The sequence below is a fragment of the Gossypium hirsutum genome, chromosome A04 (genome assembly GCF_007990345.1).
Source record: "Gossypium hirsutum isolate 1008001.06 chromosome A04, Gossypium_hirsutum_v2.1, whole genome shotgun sequence".
NCBI classification, from domain to species: domain Eukaryota; kingdom Viridiplantae; phylum Streptophyta; class Magnoliopsida; order Malvales; family Malvaceae; genus Gossypium; species Gossypium hirsutum.
Window position 1 is genome coordinate 88,002,500 of NC_053427.1, and position 17,813 is coordinate 88,020,312.

At 30.9% G+C, this 17,813-nt stretch overlaps 1 protein-coding gene and 1 pseudogene across 1 annotated transcript; both read left to right on the plus strand.

Annotated features, from left to right (window-relative positions):
• The first annotated feature begins 362 nt into the window (after positions 1-362).
• On the plus strand, positions 363-4,969 carry LOC107933391 (ATP-citrate synthase alpha chain protein 2). The gene is made up of 13 exons (XM_016865594.2): positions 363-465; positions 585-709; positions 2,260-2,436; positions 2,528-2,689; positions 2,792-2,872; positions 3,057-3,108; positions 3,201-3,315; positions 3,420-3,501; positions 3,761-3,856; positions 3,969-4,070; positions 4,283-4,399; positions 4,493-4,609; positions 4,714-4,969. Exons 2-13 carry the CDS (start codon positions 611-613, stop codon positions 4,783-4,785), a joined length of 1,272 nt encoding a protein of 423 aa, XP_016721083.2. The 5' UTR covers positions 363-465; positions 585-610; the 3' UTR covers positions 4,786-4,969.
• Positions 4,970-10,132: 5,163 nt separating this feature from the next.
• Positions 10,133-15,825, plus strand: LOC107933346 (aldo-keto reductase family 4 member C10-like; annotated as a pseudogene).
• The last annotated feature ends 1,988 nt before the right edge of the window (positions 15,826-17,813 follow it).

Here is a 17,813-nt window from a genome sequence, read left to right on the forward strand (position 1 = left end):
TTTTTCAACTGAATCAAAACTCCATCAGTAACTTAACATAATGCTTACATAATATTTTATATTTAATTTTATGTGATATAGATTACATAACATATAATTAGGCCTTAAATATTAAAGCTCAAGCATAATTCATATTTTAAATCAACTTAATTTTTTCATCAAAACTCGTTTTTCAAATATCCTACTTTTATCTAAACTCTCGAGCTTAATTCCATCCACAAACAAGTCAAAGCTTTAAGGCAGTCTTTAGAATTCTAAACTTAAAATAATGCAATGCAATGCAATGCAATGTAATTTAATTTATTATTTTTCTTAATAAAAGAAAATATTATGATTATTTAAAAGAAAAAAGAAATAAAATTCAAAGCAACGAATCCAAATTCACACCTATAAATACACCAAACAGCCAACTACCTCTACCTGCTTCTAGTTTAGACAACCTTCCGGTTCGCCTGTCATTCAACGGTACTTACTCCATTTATGTTTTCTCTACAATTTCATTTAGATTTCGTTTAAATCTGATTTGAAAAAGTTTTGATTTGATTTGATTTTCAAAGTTTTTGATTTGGTTGAAAAATTTTCAGAGAGAAAAACAAAAAACACTCCCGAAATGGCACGCAAGAAGATCAGAGAGTACGATTCCAAGAGATTGTTGAAAGAACATTTCAAGAGGCTTTCCGGTAGAGATTTGCCAATCAAATCTGCACAAGTTAGTTCTATTTCTCCTTCTAGATCTAGCTGTTCGTTTCAAAGTTCATCGATATTTCCCTTTTTTTTAGTTTGATTTGTATTAGTGTTTCTTTGCTGATTAATTTGTTCAATCTTTCGTTCTAGATCTCGCTCTTCGTTTATATTTCCTTTTTTTTAAATGATTTATAATAGTATTTCTTTGCTGATTAGTTTGAATTCATTTTTAGCTCACTTTCTCCTTCCAGACCTCGTTATTCATTTCGAAGTTCATCTATATTTCCGGTTTTTTTAGTTTGATTGTATTAATGTTTCTTTGCTGATTACTTTGTTCAATTTCTCGTCCTAGGTCTCGCTATTCATTTATATTTCCTTTTTTTAAAATTTGATTTATAATAGTTTTTCTTTGCTGATTAGTTTGAATTCATTTTTAGCTTATTTTCTCCTTCTAGACCTGGTTATTCATTTCAAAGTTCATCGATATTTCCCCTTTTTTTACTTTGATTTGAATTAGTGTTTCTTTGCTCATTAATTTGTTCAATTTCTCCTTCTAGATCTCGTTATTCATTTATATTTCCTTTTTGTTAATTTGATTTATAATAGTTTTTCTTTGCTGATTAGTTTGAATTGATTTCGAGTCATTTTCTCCTTCTAGACCTCGTATTGGTTTCGAAGTTCATCAACATTTCCTCTCTTTTTTTAGTTCGATTTTTATTGGTGTTTCTTTTCTGATTAATTTGAATTGATTTTTAGTTCAATTTCTCGCTCTAGATCTTGCTATTCATTTCAAAGTTCGTCAATATTTTCTTCTTCTTAAAAAATAAAAATTGATTTGTGTTAGTATTTCTTTGCTGATAAATTTGAATTTTTTAGTTCAATTTCTCACTCTAGATCTGGCTATTCATTTCAAAGTTCACCATTATATTATTGTCTTTTTTAAAGTTTGATTTGTGTTAGCATTTCTTTGGTGATTAATTTGAATTGATTTTTAGTTCATTGTGTCCTTCTTGATCTCGCTTTTCATTTTAAAGTTCAGTAATGTCATTTTTTTTATTTTGATTTGTACTAGTGTTTCTTTGCTGATAAATTTGAATTTATTTCAAAGCAAATCTTAGAAAAATACTGTTCGGCTTTTAGAATTTCTGGATCTAGTATAAAGTTAGAAGGTCCGGTTGCTTTAACTACTCTTTAGTTTTACGAAAAAGAAAATTCTTTCCAGATCAGGAAGTTTTTCAAATTTGAATATGAATTTAAGATATTGATCTTACTTGATTCCTTGATTTATGATTATTGTATGAAATTGAACATTTACTAATTTGTTTGGTTGTGTCACTGATTTTAGATCATGGAATCGATTCTATCAGCTTTTAGAATTTCTTGACCCAGAATTAAGTTAGAAGATTGAGTTGCTTTAATTACTCACAGTTTTTTGAAAAGAAAATTTACAGATCAAGAACTTTTGAAATTTTAATATGAATTTAAGATATTGACCTACCTATTCATTCATTGATTTATGATTATTCTATGGAATTGAACTTTGAGTAATTTGTTTGGTTGTGCTGCTGGTTTTAGATTACGGAATCAACTGATTTCAATCAGCTAGTAGAGAAGGAGCCATGGCTTTCGTCACAGAAACTGGTTGTTAAACCTGATATGTTGTTCGGTAAGCGTGGGAAGAGTGGTTTGGTTGGCTTAAATCTGGATTTTGCTCAAGTTATTGCTTTCGTGAAAGAGCGCCTTGGCAAAGAGGTTCACTTTCGGTTTTGTACATTTTAGTCATTAATTTGTCATTATTAAAGGTCAAAGGTTCGATTTTATGCTAACCTCTTGTGAATTACAGGTGGAAATGAGTGGATGCAAGGGACCTGTTACAACTTTCATTGTTGAACCTTTCATCCCTCACAATGAAGAGTTCTACCTTAACGTTGTCTCTGAGCGACTTGGTTGCAGCATTAGCTTTTCAGAATGTGGAGGGATTGAAATTGAAGAGAACTGGGATAAGGTACTTTGAGATGATCTAACACTGGTACTCGGTTTGTTTTTGTTTCTTGTTTCGATTTTACCTTAATAGTTTCCTAACTAAGTTGAGGTACCCTTCATATAGGTCAAGACCATATCTGTCCCAACCGGGTCGCTTTTGACATCAGAAACTTGTGCTCCACTTGTTGCAACCCTTCCCTTGGAGGTAATTTTTCCAAATAATTAATGATTCAGTGAGCCGTATTTTCTTAACTCGAGCATGTTTCTTCGTCTTCATACGGTCAATTCCATCGGATAGATTTTCCTACTACATCAGCAAATCAACAAGTATGCATACTGTAACATGCTCTTTCAATCCTTAACTAAAATATATGTTGTTTTCATTATAGATCAAAGGAGAAATCGAGGAGTTCATCAAAGTGATCTTTAATCTGTTTCAAGGTATGGCATATATATATCTTTCTTGAATCTAAAACTATTCAAACTGACATTCGGTACTTTGTAATTAACTTTTTTGAGTTAAAAAATGTCAGATCTCGATTTCACATTCCTCGAAATGAACCCTTTCACGCTGGTCGACGGAAAGCCTTATCCTTTAGACATGAGAGGCGAGCTGGATGACACTGCTGCTTTCAAGAACTTCAAGAAGTATATATGCCCCCCTTTATCAGTAGTTTGATCAATTTATTGTTTCAACATGCTTTGTGGAGTATCAATAAAATTCATCTGATGCAATTTCATTTCTTTTCTAGGTGGGGTAATGTCGAATTCCCATTGCCTTTTGGAAGAACAATGAGTGCAACCGAAAGCTATATTCACGGGCTAGACGAGAAGGTATGTTAGATTTAATAGATAGTTCGCCTTGCATGCACAATCTTCTTTTATTTGCTAATCACCCAATTGGACGGGAACCTCGAGCTGTATATGATATAACATATGGACATTTTATCGATCACCCCGAATCCTCTGTTCCATTTACCATCTATTTCACAATATATGAACTCTTCTCCGGAAAAAATGGTTTAAACCATGTTGCAGTTCATTTAATAGCTTCACCCACACGCACGGTATTAACTTAAAAAATATATTGCAGACCAGTGCATCGTTGAAATTTACTGTGTTGAACCCTAAGGGACGCATTTGGACAATGGTAGCTGGAGGAGGTGCAAGTGTCATCTACGCTGACACGGTGGGTTATTTTCTTTTCACTTTCCGGGTTTTCAGTATAGGACTAAAAACCCTGCAATTTTAAGATATCAGTAATGTGTTTGATTTACTTGTGTAATTCATTACCTGATCAGGTTGGAGATCTTGGTTTTGCTTCTGAGCTCGGAAATTATGCAGAATACAGTGGAGCACCCAACGAAGAGGAAGTATTGCAGTATGCCAGAGTAGTTATTGATGTAAGGAACTCTAGCCCTTCATTCACATTACAATGTTGCTAAAAGCAGAAATCAGGATCTTGTACTTAATCGGTTAATGCCGTCTCTAACTTTTCTTGAAGCCAACACAAAACATTATTTGAGTAATTTCTGATGTAAAGCTTACAATGCAATCATAAGCATCTTAAGCATATGATTTTGGCTGTACAAATAATTTCATTTTTCCTTGATAGTGTGCAACCGCAGACCCTGATGGTCGCAAAAGAGCCCTCGTAATTGGCGGAGGAATAGCCAACTTTACTGATGTCGGTGCTACATTTAACGGCATTATCCGAGCCTTGAAGGAGAAGGTAAGCTTCTCTATAGTGGTGTTTTCACTGTTTTGCTTCTCTCGTTGTCCGCTTTTACTTACTAATAATAACCGGACGTCCAAATTTATACAGGAATCAAAGCTCAAAGCCGCTCGGATGATGATATACGTGAGGAGAGGAGGTCCAAATTACCAGAGAGGCCTCGCGAAAATGCGGGCACTTGGAGAGGAAATCGGAATCCCTATCGAGGTATCCATACTATATAGACAAACGATTATTGGTCTACAACATTTTCCAAAATAAAAAAAAATTTCTGATATTTTTGTTTCCTATTCGGCGTGTTTCTCTCGTAGGTTTATGGTCCCGAAGCTACGATGACCGGTATTTGCCAGCAGGCTATCCAATACATCAGTGCAGCTGCCTAAGTTGTCGGTTCGGGTTCATGTTCGGTCTCTGTTTTTTTTTTCCTCCTTTTCAAGTGGGTCATTTTCATTAGATTTCCCTTTTGCCATGTTACTGAAACATTTGGAATTTATTTGCTGAAAAGTGAACATGAAATCTTAGGCATAAATGGCATTTGTCAGCAATAAAGATCTTAAAAATTTTCTACATCTTTTGTCTCCCCATCTTTATTTTCTTAATGACACTAATAAACCTTGTCTTTCTTAATCTAACTCTATTTTTTTTTTAAATACACATGCCAAACATATTTTTATATTTAAGTATTTTTAAAAAATTGAACATACTTACATTAAACACGTGTTTGTATACGATACTCGTTTACGTGAATATTACTGTAAAAGTCAAAAAGGAAAATTACTTGAGAGAGAGATACAGTATGAATATTGTTGTGAATAACTTTGACTTAATCGATAATTTCGATAATTATGAATAATTATCATATGAATATGATATAAATTGATAATGGAAATATAATAAAACTCATCTTAATCAAATATATATATATATATATATGAGACCAACACTCGTATCTGCACCTACATCTGAACCCAAGATAGAAAAATATATATATAGGCCATCATGCAGCTTCTCAAAGTCACTTTGTCAATTAACCCAATTCTTTCAAACCAACCTTCACGGTTTTTTTTTTAAATATTTTCAGAAGTATAATTTTTTTAAAAAAACAATCAACATGCTTATCTCGAACAAATATTTATATTCAATACTTACACTTGAATTTATTAAAAAAAAATTTCAACAAACCGATAAAAAAAACTATTGAAAATACTTATATCATACAAAGAATATATATATATATTTAACCAAACGTTAACTTCTACAAATTTTGAAAGATTAAATTTTGTTATTAATCTATATACTATATGTAAGTTATATATTCTCTGTACTTTTATTTAGTCATTTTTAATCATTGTTATTTTCAAATTTTAAAATTTCAGTCTTAATTAATTAGTAATTGTTAAATTAATTAAATTATATTATTTCTAAAATCTTATATGATAAATATATTATCAAATATGTAATGACATTTTCAACTTGTTAGTTTCATATATTATTAAAAAAAAAACCCTCAATCAATGGATTTACCTACTTATGGTTGTGTTAGAGATTTAAATTTTGAAATCTGAAAAGTATAAAAATTAAGAATAATTTAATTAGAAAATATGAACTAAATCTAGAACGTTTTGCATAATACAAGACTAATATCGAAATTTAACCAAATAAAGCTAAGTTGAGATTAAATTTCAAAATCAAATTCGTTAATTTTAATACTTCTAAGCAGAATTTGAAACACTCCCAAGCTTTTCAAAACAAGATTACATTTCAAAACATCCCTAAAACAACATTACTTCTAAGCTTTTCGAAGCAAAATCCATCACAAACTAATAGTAAATTTTGACAATCACAAACATCCCTAAAACAACATTACTTCTAAGCTTTTCAAAGCAAAATCCATCACAAACTAATAGTAAATTTTGACAATCACAAAACAAGATTACATTTCAAAACATCTCTAAAACAACATTACTTCTAAGCTTTTCAAAGCAAAATCCATCACAAACTAATAGTAAATTTTGACAATCACAAAACAATATTACATTTCAAAACATCCTTTAAAAAAACCCAATAAAAATACCAGAAAAACAAGCATAAAATTATAGCCATGAATAAAGAAGAACTCATAGATGGAGTCCATTGCCTTTGTGTGACTTGCCGGTTTGCCACTGCATTAGCCAAAGCCTCTGCTAGCTAGCTACTCTATAGGAACCTATCATCCTCCTCCTCCTCCATGCATGCAGCCATGTGAGTGAAGCACAAGAGAAAAGAGCTTTTAATTCATTGGAGGAAGGTGAATTGAGGAGTCCATAGCCCTAAACCCTTTCCATGCTTTTTGTGAAGACCCCATGGTCATGAGTTTGTTTTTTTTTTCTTTGCTAAAATGATGCTATACCTATGTATCAACTATGATAATCCGATGGGACGTCTCTCACAAGCTAGTGGAGAGAGCCAGGCTATTGATAGTGGGCTTTAAATAGCTGATAATTTGAGTATAAAGTGGGTAATGACGTTACTGTGGAAGAAAAATAGATAGAATATAATTATAATTAAAACTCACATATGACATCAGCGCAATGGAGTCTTGAAACTCATATATAGTTGTTGTGCGGAAGCGTGTAAAAGAGTAAAATTATTGTATTAAAAAATCACACTAAGTTCAATTCCCAGGAAAGAGAGGTGGATCACAAGGATCGCTTAAGTACCAGGTCTTTCCTAGCCAGAATATCCCTCAATCGTAATTTAATAGCACAATAAATCACTACAATCACACACACAATTCATGCAGAATAATACAATAAAGAACACAAGAATTTAACGAGGTTCAGCAAATTTTGCCTACGTCCTCGGGCACTACCAAATATATTTCACTCCAAAATACAAGTGAGAATTTACAAAGAGAGAGAGAGAAAACAATGCCTTAAGTAGAGAATGGCAAGTTTGAGATACAGAATGAGATATGGTTATGCCTATTTATAGTTGAGGTTCAGGGATCAACTTGCAAAGTCACTTTACAATTTAGGGACCATATATTGCAAATATCTCAGATTTTATTATGCCAATATCTCGATACCCATATCTTTGACTTTCCAATATTTGATACCCATATCTTTGACTTTCCATTATTTGATACCCATATCTTTGAATTTTCCATAAATATGGATAATTCCCAAATAATAGTTGAATATGATAAATTTCAAAATTATATATTCAAAACTTAGGACCTCCACCTTTACCAATAAATCAAGACTTTATCGAAAATAAATTGCAAAGATTTGGATATTCATAAATATTTAAAATGGTAGATAATATTTAGATCAAATATTAAAAAATTGGGTAAACGACATCTAAAGGTCATTCTAAAATAAGGTTTGTCCTATTTCGGTCACTTAATTTTTTTTTAATTTATTCACTCTAATTAATATAATTGTTCAGACTAGTCACTGCTATTAAAAATTTTGTTAACCCACTAATAAATTGCTTACGTGGCATAGACTACAAGTGGCATTTTTTAAACTTTTGGCTAAAAATTAGGTTCCAAAACACAGCAAAGAGTGGAGGTTGATAGATTGATACAACAAAGAGGGAGTATTGAGGGGTAGCGGAGGTTGTTATAAAAGCCGGTTCATCTGGTCAGGGTGAAGAACCGGAGGTTATAGAGAATGAAGGTGAAGGGAGTATAAGGGTTGAAAGTTAAAAGAGTGTTGATAGAGTGTAGGTTTACTATTCTCGAAGAGTCGATCCTTTCTTCATTATTTCTAAAGGTATTTATAGGTGATGGTCCATGTACAGTGGTGTTAAAGTATTAGACTAGCCATCTGGCCATCATTACAAAATGCATGAGGGGATGTTTGAGATAAGAAAAATTTTATCATTAATTCTGACTTGATGAGATAAAACAATTGAGCTCATGTAATGTTTACTTACTAACAACTTCACGTTCTCAATGAAAATTAAACTCTCTATTATCCGGGTGATCATCTCGAAAGGATGAGCTTACAAATGATCTCTTGACTTATTAGTAGCAAACTTACTGCTCAAACATTTTTTTAACTTGCCACGTGCCCTAACGCGGCTAAAGATTCATTATTTGACAACACTTTATTTTAATAAATAATGAATTTATTATTTATTAGTAAAATGTAAATATTTATAAAACAAACTTATTGTCATTTTTTTATGTATGCTATGAAAAAGGATGAACAGTGAGAGTGCTTTTGATTATTGGAATCTCCACTAACTAATGCTAGTCTACAAAGCTTTTTCTAACTTAGATTCGTATCTCCTTGTTTTCCCCCACTAATTCCTTTTTTCTCTTTCTTTCTTGTATCCATTGGAATCTATTGATTATTTAATTACACAAAAAAATATTAATATTTACTAAAAGGTTGATACTATTAATTAAGGTGGAAGCTTTTGGTTTTTAATATTTAAATTCGAGTTTTATTATACGTAATTATAATATATGTGTGTCTAGTCCTGTTATGTGCATATGTCACGAGTGAGTTTTGTCTCAATCTTTCTAATATTTCGATCGTTATAAAGTTGCTCAAATATGTATTTGTAATAATTGTCTTGACTTGTATAAATGAGTGGTTAAAGTTTTTGTCAAACACTCGTTTGTAATATTTATAAAAAAATGTATTTATTTTTCAAAGAAAATATTCAATCATACAAATAAATATTGGGTGCATTGATAAGATACATTGTACTCTTGAAGGAAGAATATAATTCGAGCCCTAAAAAGAACAACTACAAGTCTCGAAAGTATTAAGATTTTTAGAAAGATTTAAAAAAAACCTAAATATTTTATAATTAGTTTTTAACCGATCTTGAGTTGGATCTCTTTTATGTTTGTCTACCGTTAACAAATCAGAGGGGCAACAAACTTTGGATCCTTATAATTTTATAACTTTATCTTGATCATTCTCGAAGAAATCCTGACTTATCTTATAATTTAAATAGAGGCCAAGTAAGGAAATTTTTTCTGCGGGGTAGAATTAAGTTGTATATTTTTACAATAGCAAAAATGTAATTTCACCATTTAATAGTCTATAGCTTTATAATTTTTAAAGGACCAAAACAAAATTTTCTTATTTTTAGGCCCAAAATGCAATTTTACCATAACTAATTTAAAATTTTATAAATTATAAGAGAACTAAAAATGAAAATTTCTATTTTAAAAAGGGTCGAGGCTCCTGACTGACCCCCTAACTCCGCCCGTGAATATAAACAAACATCAACATCATTTTGAAACTTTGCATACCTCTTATCTTGACAACTCAATTTATCTCTCCAATGTTGCTGGTATTTAAATCATCGATGAAGCAAAATAAGATCAATACTCTAATGACACGATATTTTATTTATCTTATTTTGTTTTAAATTAAAACTCATAATTGGATTTAAGTGTTCTTAGATTAGGCTTCTGGCTTCTTAGAAGAAGCACTAAATTTAAATTTTCTTTTTACTAAGCATGTACTCTTCTTTTGTAGAATCAACTTTGAATATCAAATTAAATTTGTAAGAAATTTTTCATTTTCATCTTAATTGAACATGAGCAATTCCAAAGATTAAACCCAATGACTTCATAATAAGCAATAGGTCAATAATTTTGATTTTTTTTCTTTCAAAATGGTACTTGAATGATCCAATGATATCTATTTACAATAATTGTTGTTAGGTTTATGGCAAGGCAAGTACATGAGGTTCACATTTTTTGAAACTATTCACGTAATGGACCCTTTAGCATCAGTCTTAATTGAAATCATTTCAAGGTAGTTCAATTGATATAAATTAAATTTATATATTTAAAAGATCATATTTCATACGATAATTAAAGAAGGGCTTCTTCTTCATGCTAAATTGAATAATATTTTTAAATTTTAAAAGTTTTATTTTTAATAAAAAATTAATAATTTAATTTTAAATTTTAAATATAATTTTTTAAAAATTTTAAGAAATTTTATAATTTTATCTCTCTAAAAAAAATTATTATTCTTCCAATCATTTAAAAAATAAAATTCATACCAAAATTATCAACTTTCCCATATGTAAAAGGACAGTTTTCTTCTATGGGAAATGACTCAATTATAGTGATTAGAACACCCACTCTAGCTTTAATTTCTATTTTCCTTTAGACAAGCAAACAACTTATGTTAACTTTTGTGTTTCTTACAAATTAAGTCATAAATTTGTTTTTGGTAAATTACATCCGATGTCGTTAAATTATTAATAGGTTTATATTTTGGTTACTCAACTTGGAAAAGTTATAAGATGATCATTGAATTATTCAAAGGTTTTTATTTAATAAGCTGAACTATTTGAAACTTTTTATTTAAATCACTATGCTCTTTAAGTTTTTTTATTTAAAAAAGTTTGACTAACAAGTTCCAACTAACAATTCAACGATCAGTATGATGGATCAACACCCATCGACGAGTAGAAGAACGTACCTTAGATCTAAGTCGATCTGAGGGTCAGTGTCGAAGATCAAAGAAGAAAACTATTTAGATTTTGGTTCGTAAATTTGTGACGTTCAAAGTTGTTTCATGAAAAAAATCGAATTGTAGAAGAGAGGGGAATGAGAGCTTTTCAATTAGTGCATAGGACGCAAATGGAAAATGTCATATAATAACAATTTTAACAGCTCAGTGAATTAAACTTTGGAATAGTTTACTGACTAGATTGTAACTTTTTAAAGTATAGTGACCAAAACATTCTAATAATTTAGTGAACATGAAGTAATTTACCTTTTTTTTTCTTCAAAATTTAATATAAGTGGTGTACAAATTTATTGTAACTCCAAAGCCTCATTTACTTTTTATATAATTTTTTTATAAATATAATTTTTCTACCCACAAGCACAAAAAAAAATACTTGAATCGATCAATATCCATATCTTCCACAATAACATACTATTCACTTCGTGATTAGACTTGTTCAAGTATCAAATTCTCCCGTACTAACTTAAGTTTGGTTTAAGCCAAAATATAAATAATATTTTTGTGCAAATTTAACCCACATAAATGATAAAATACTCAAAGCTCGACCCCATTTGTCCATATTTTTCTCTCATTTTATTTTTATTTTTTGGTACAACGATGATAAATCTTCTTTCATATATATGTTTGTTTTAGGAAATGGAATGCTTTGAGGCAGCCTTGAAGACCAAACTTAAAAAAGTAAATTGCTTTAAAATCAAGCCTTAACCTTCTTTCCTTTTTAAGATATTAGGATTGTTGTTAATATAGGAGGATGTAGATTTGAGTGTGCTAAAGCACATTATCCTTCTATTTATGGGTTAGGGAGGGGCTATGGATAGTTTTAACCATTGTGTCTAAAAGAACAGATATCATCAGAACCTATAACGTGATTGTTCAAAAAAATTTAAATAGAAATTATAATTCTTAATCATTAATCTAAAAAGATTAACCCAAATTGATGAAAAAAGTAGTTGAGAAGATAGGCATAGGCCTCACAAAATAGGTTTTGGGTCATGTTTCTGGCTTAATGAACTGATCTTGTTCATATGGGTTGGATGCTTGGGCTAGGTCTTTGATCTTTTCCAAAGTTACATGTATCTAAAGCTGGGGGAAAATAGTGGCCGACAATTAATGTGTATCTATTTTAGTTATTCTAAGAATTTTTATTTTTTTTTGTTATTAAAATTATCAAAATTTAATATATTGAGTTAATATTTTTTTATTGGTAAAACAATAAATTTAGCTTTTTAATATTTATAGATTTTATCAATTTAGTCCTAAATCTAAAAAATTTAACAAATTTAATCCTCAACTTTACCCATTCTATTAGTTTAATTTTACTTCTTAAAAATTCAAATTTAAAATTTAAAAAAATTAAAATAAACTTATTTTAACGTTTATTTTTTTTATAACAACACAAAAATGTTTTAAAAAAAATATAAATAAATGAATATTATTTTTTTCTTGTTCTGACATGAACTTTATTTATTAAAATATCGCACTTATAAATAAAATATTGAAAAGAAGCTCACAATTGAGCCTTAAACCAGATTTACACTTTTCCTTTCTTTAGTTTATTTTATAAATAATAAATTTCATTATATATTTTGACTTTCCTCCTTAGTTCTCATCAAATTTGTCAAGCATTGGGCATCACCATCGCCCACAACCACCAGCATCAATAACATTTACTCTGGTGCGTTTGTTTGTTTGGAAGTAAAACATTTTCTGGAAAAGCTTTTCAGCCTTTTTCAGTGTTTGTTTGGCCAAAATATTTTCCTAATGTAAAATCTTTTACAAAACACAGTAAATGAGATGAGTATTTTAGGGAAAATATCTTACAGATTTTTAATCGGTAAGACATTTTCCGGAAAATCTTCCTACCCTCTCACCAGATTCTTTCTCCTTCTTCCGTTTTCATCTTCCATCTCCTTCTTCATCCGTTCTGTAAGTTTTTTATGCTTTTTATTTTCTGTATTTCAGGCGATGTGTTGATTGCAAAAATGTAGGGAAGTCTTTCGGCTCTGTTTCATGCTTGATTTGCCTCGAAACGGTTACTAATTATGGGGATCAGTCGTGGGCTAAGCTTCAATGTGGGCATCAATTTCATTTGATGCATTGGCCTGAGAGCTCTGGTTTTGGTGATGCAACTGATCCGCCTTTGAAGTCTGGGAGTGAGCATAGGCAGTTTCTGAATCGCCTCAAGAAAGTATGGAAGGCCATGGAAGGCGTAGTCGATTCTGGTTTAGTTCAAGCTATCGGTGTTAGCAATTTCGGTGTTCAGCAGATCAAAGAATTGATTAAATTCGCAAAAATCGTACCTGCTGTTAATCAGGTATGATAGATTTTCACGCATTTTTTAACTTTACATTTGTTACAGTCTCGATCTTTTTGTAGATTTGTTGAGAACTTTACCGTGAAATTAAAGGAATGCTTACATATTTGTCCATATGTTGATTGATGTGTAGTCATTGGCATAATTGTTGGTGACTCAAATGTGAAATTTGCTAGCATAAATCTATGAACTTTTGCTTGCATTCATTTAATTTGAGATGATTTCTAAGTTCTCTTTTTGATCCAAATCTATTTGCCTGGCTAAGAACACGGAGTTGGTGAGCTCCAGTCCTTTCTACAATGTTCGAATGCGAGTCCGCAACATTTGAGGCAAACCTTACTAGTTGATGGACTTAGAATATTTGTTTATGTTGTAGTTGATGCACATCGTTTTGTTTGTCACTTCGATTTCGTAATACTTTTCCAGATATTGACCTTTATTGTTCTCGTTGATTGCTTACTGTTTTCTGAATCCCATATCTGGCAAAATTCATTGAGTTATACAACTAATTCATAGAGTTGCATCCTTTTTGGAGGCAAGATGAGGTGAAGTTCTGCCAAATGAAGTGTATCCATGTATCGGCTCATACACTTTTGGGAGTACCTACTTCAAGTCCTGGAGTGTCCGATAGTGGATCGGGTGGGGAACGTGAACCCGTAACTCCTCGGGTTTCATTTTGGAGGTCTAGATCAGTACATGGACCGATGCTGAAATTATCAATTGTTGGAGAGATAGCAGATAGGCACAAAAAGACACCTGAGTAGGTATACCTTTTATTAACAATATCATCTCTCGTTTTACTTTATTTATCATTCTACCTTCCGTTTTCTGTGTTTCTTCGGACCTAAAGTAGGCTAATGAACGACTTCAAATTTGTTGACAGTATGTTGACCTCATTCATTGATGTAAAATATCAACCTATTGATCCTGGTAACTGACAAATTATTTTATCCCTTTGTTTTCGGATTTATGGGATCATTTCTGAATGTCAAAATGATATAAGGTGGAAGGTACAATAATAAACACAATTGAACTATTTTAGATTATTACCGGTGTCTGAAGTGCATAAGTATATAATGAATGCTTACGGATACAAGATTTAGATGCATCCGGCTTAGGGTCTACTTGAACATAGAGCTATTCGCTGACCTGACACAAGAGCTCGGTTAGAGCTTGTGTTTATCATCTATCGAAACTAAGTCTATACTTTTAGCAGAAACAAAACTGAGAAGAGTTGGGAATATCAGTATCTTTTGTGGGAGAAAACAAAAATCCATATTGTAGGATTCACTTATATGCATCAATGTGTCAGACTTTATGAAACAATTTAAGACTAGTTGCCATTTCACAACAAAAGTAAAGAGGGAGGGGCTTCCTTACCCATCTCTTGCCCGTATGATTATGGTTAAATTTGTTGAATCTCTAGGTCAGTCTTGTATGCCCAACTGCTTTCTAGTGGACAAAAGACTCACAGAACTAACACAAAGCTTGAACGTTGGAGAAAAAGAGTTGCATTCAACTCCGTCCCAATAAACTAACACCATATAATAAGGGAAGCCTACAACTGATTAAAGTTATCTGTGCAAGGAACAGTCTTATGCTTTTATGAGTATATATGTTTGTATTATCATGATTGGGCTATAATAGATGTGTTTGGAAATGCGATGAGATGTACAACAGGATTGGCCCAAGGATTTTTTCTTTTAACATCAGCATGATGGTTGGCATGGGATATCTTATGTATTTAAAACTTCATATATATAGTGCATGGTTTTCTTATCAAATAACTTACAACTACAAGAATCCAAATTTGTGGGTTATTTAGCATGTCTGTCATTTTCGGAGCATTTAGGATCACGATCATTTATGGTAGAGCAAATGTTGATCATAACAGCCATTTTTATTAAAACTATGTTACTTGGACTCTAAGTCTGATGTGGGTATGTTAATTTTTCTCAGTTTTTCCATGTATTTGAAAGATTTTTGGAGGGTTGTATCTCCGTATCCATGTCTGACTATGTTCTGGACATGTCCGTCCGCTTTGCTTGTTTGCAGGTAATTCTACGGTGGGGGTTTCAAAGAGGAACCAGTGTTCTACCATGTAGCCTAAAACCCGACAGGATAAAGCAAAACATTGACATATTTAACTGGTCTCTGTCAGATGATGAGTGGAACCACTTGAATCGGATTGAACCACAGGTATGTTTATATGGAGATGGTCCTTTGAACAATCTCTCCGATCGAGGCTTCATGTTTGGTAGTGGTCCTCTTCAAGCTGTTCGAGAAATAGAAGATGACGCTGTATTCAACGCCTAATATGTTGTGAGCATGTTGTTCTAAGGATAATGTCCCGGTTTTACATTCAATCATGTCATTGCTCGGTTATAATATTTGCTGTTGCGTCGCCATCATTAGCATAACTTTGAGTTTGTTGACGATGGATAGAAAGTCAAAGAGAAGAACATTGTAATTGATCTGTAGTTGCAGGTTTTACTTTTTATATGAACAAATGGTGTTTCATATATATGTGTGCAAACGTGTTTTGTTTGTAAAACATCATTTGTGCTCTTCTTCTTAGCTTCATGAATGCACAAATCAATTAAAACTCAGAGCCATTTGTTTGCTTAAAATAGCCATCTTCATTGGTGGAGAAAATTCCATTGTAGTGCTATAATCTTTCTTTGCATTTGTTGTTTCCTCTGCAAGGTGTAGGCTTATTGATGTTCTGGGCATTGTTTAGGTAAGTTTTCATGCACTAGCGTAACATGAGTATGCATGCCCCCATTTAAGTGCAATTTTCGTGTATCTTTTCTGTTCTCTTGCAAAATGTTGTTTATGTGATCCAACATTCGAGTTCATGCATAAGTTATTAGCTCTATATAGTCAAACAAATGGTTTTCTTTCTGATTTTCTGTTCCTCTTTATAAAGTTACATTTGTTGGAGTTTTTGAGCACTTTATCTGGATGAAGTATGAAGCTCTATCTAAATCTAGAGCAACAATGCAATAAATCCAGATAAAGAATGAACAATGCAATAATTGAGTATGATTATATATTTAATTTGATTTATTTATTTATAAATAAATCATTGCAATATATGTAAAAATAATTTAAAATATAAATTTATTAATATAATGTAAAAATAGTTTTTCTAGAAAATATTTTTAGGAAATCTACTAAATAACAGAAAATATTTTACACAGATTCATCTAAACACCAAAAAAGTAAATTATTTTCAGAAAAATAAATCATTTTCCAGAAATTATTTTCTGAAAAATATTTTACTGGCAAACAAACGGAGCCTAAATTTCTTGATTTTCACATCCTTCGTCATCATGTCACTGAACTAGGAATTGGGAAACTATCAACATGACCTTCCACCTACTAGGTCTCCAAGACCTCATCTTTACCTATATATACCCAATCATGCTCTCCTCCAGCACAAACTCAAACACAACAAACTCATTTTGGGCAACAACCTAAAGTCATTGATTATCACCCTTTTCGACCTTTGGCTGTAGTATTCGATCCAATTTGAACATGGTAGTCGTTAATATTGTAAAAATGGAAAAGTTGAATCTATTTAAGAATTCATGACTTTTCCCCTTCTTTTTTTGTTGTTTATAAGATTATTATTTTATTCATAAAATTATTATTTTAATGAATAAATGTCATGTTAGAAAATGAGAAAAATAGTTATTCATTTATTTGTAAATATTTTTATAATTTTGTATGTATTTTTATTGAAATATAAACTTTTAAATATTTTTAAAATTTTTAATTTTTAAGAACCAAGATTAAATTGATAAAATATGTAAATTTGAGGGCTAAATTTATTATTATGTAAATAAAAAAAATCACAATTAGTAATTTAACGGAAGAGTGACTAAAATATTAAATTTCGGTAACGTTAATGACAAAAATAAAAAATTTTAAACTTGAATGACCAAAAATATAATAATTATAATTAATATTTAATTATATTTTAAGTAATTTTTTTAATATTTATTTATAAATCATCCACTATTTTTATTTTATTTAATAATAAGGTGGTAGTGCGAAATCGATATTGATTCTTTGCTCAGAGATAAAATCACGTGATAAAAATTTCTCCACTATTTTATTGCCTAAATACTTCGATTATGCAAAGATTCTAAGTACTGTTTTATTTCTTGTTCAAGAGAACAATTGAAATATTCCCTCTTTCTTTTCTTCTTAGCCTTAGTCGAATGCCATGTTTCTCTTATGGCGTTATGGGATTTTTATTTTAAATTTTAGGATTTTCATTTTCATTTGATATTTTTTTAAGGTGAAAATATTAAAATTCAGAATGAAAATATTTATATGGTATTAAATTATTAGAAAAAGAATGCAGATGACGTCGCATCACTATTTCAAATAATCCTTTCCCAATTTGATAATTGCTACATATTGTTTAACGTTAATGGCGGAATGTCTTCCTTTTTGGACAAGAGATTCATTTGGAAGTCTGTTTTTGTGTCAATTAGCTACCACTTGGTGGTTGACGATGTTTTCTTTTTCAACGTTTGTTTGCGAAGCGATTGATCTGCCGACATTTTATTGACAGAGAATGTTT

What these genes read in the sequence shown, in the direction of transcription:
- LOC107933391 (XM_016865594.2), top strand. Translation starts at nt 611, where the DNA reads ATGGCACGCAAGAAGATCAGAGAGTACGATTCCAAGAGATTGTTGAAA. An exon ending in TTGAAGAGAACTGGGATAAG is followed by an intron (nt 2,690 to 2,791) that starts GTACTTTGAGAT and finishes CCCTTCATATAG; the next exon opens with GTCAAGACCATATCTGTCCC. An exon ending in TTGCAACCCTTCCCTTGGAG is followed by an intron (nt 2,873 to 3,056) that starts GTAATTTTTCCA and finishes TTTTCATTATAG; the next exon opens with ATCAAAGGAGAAATCGAGGA.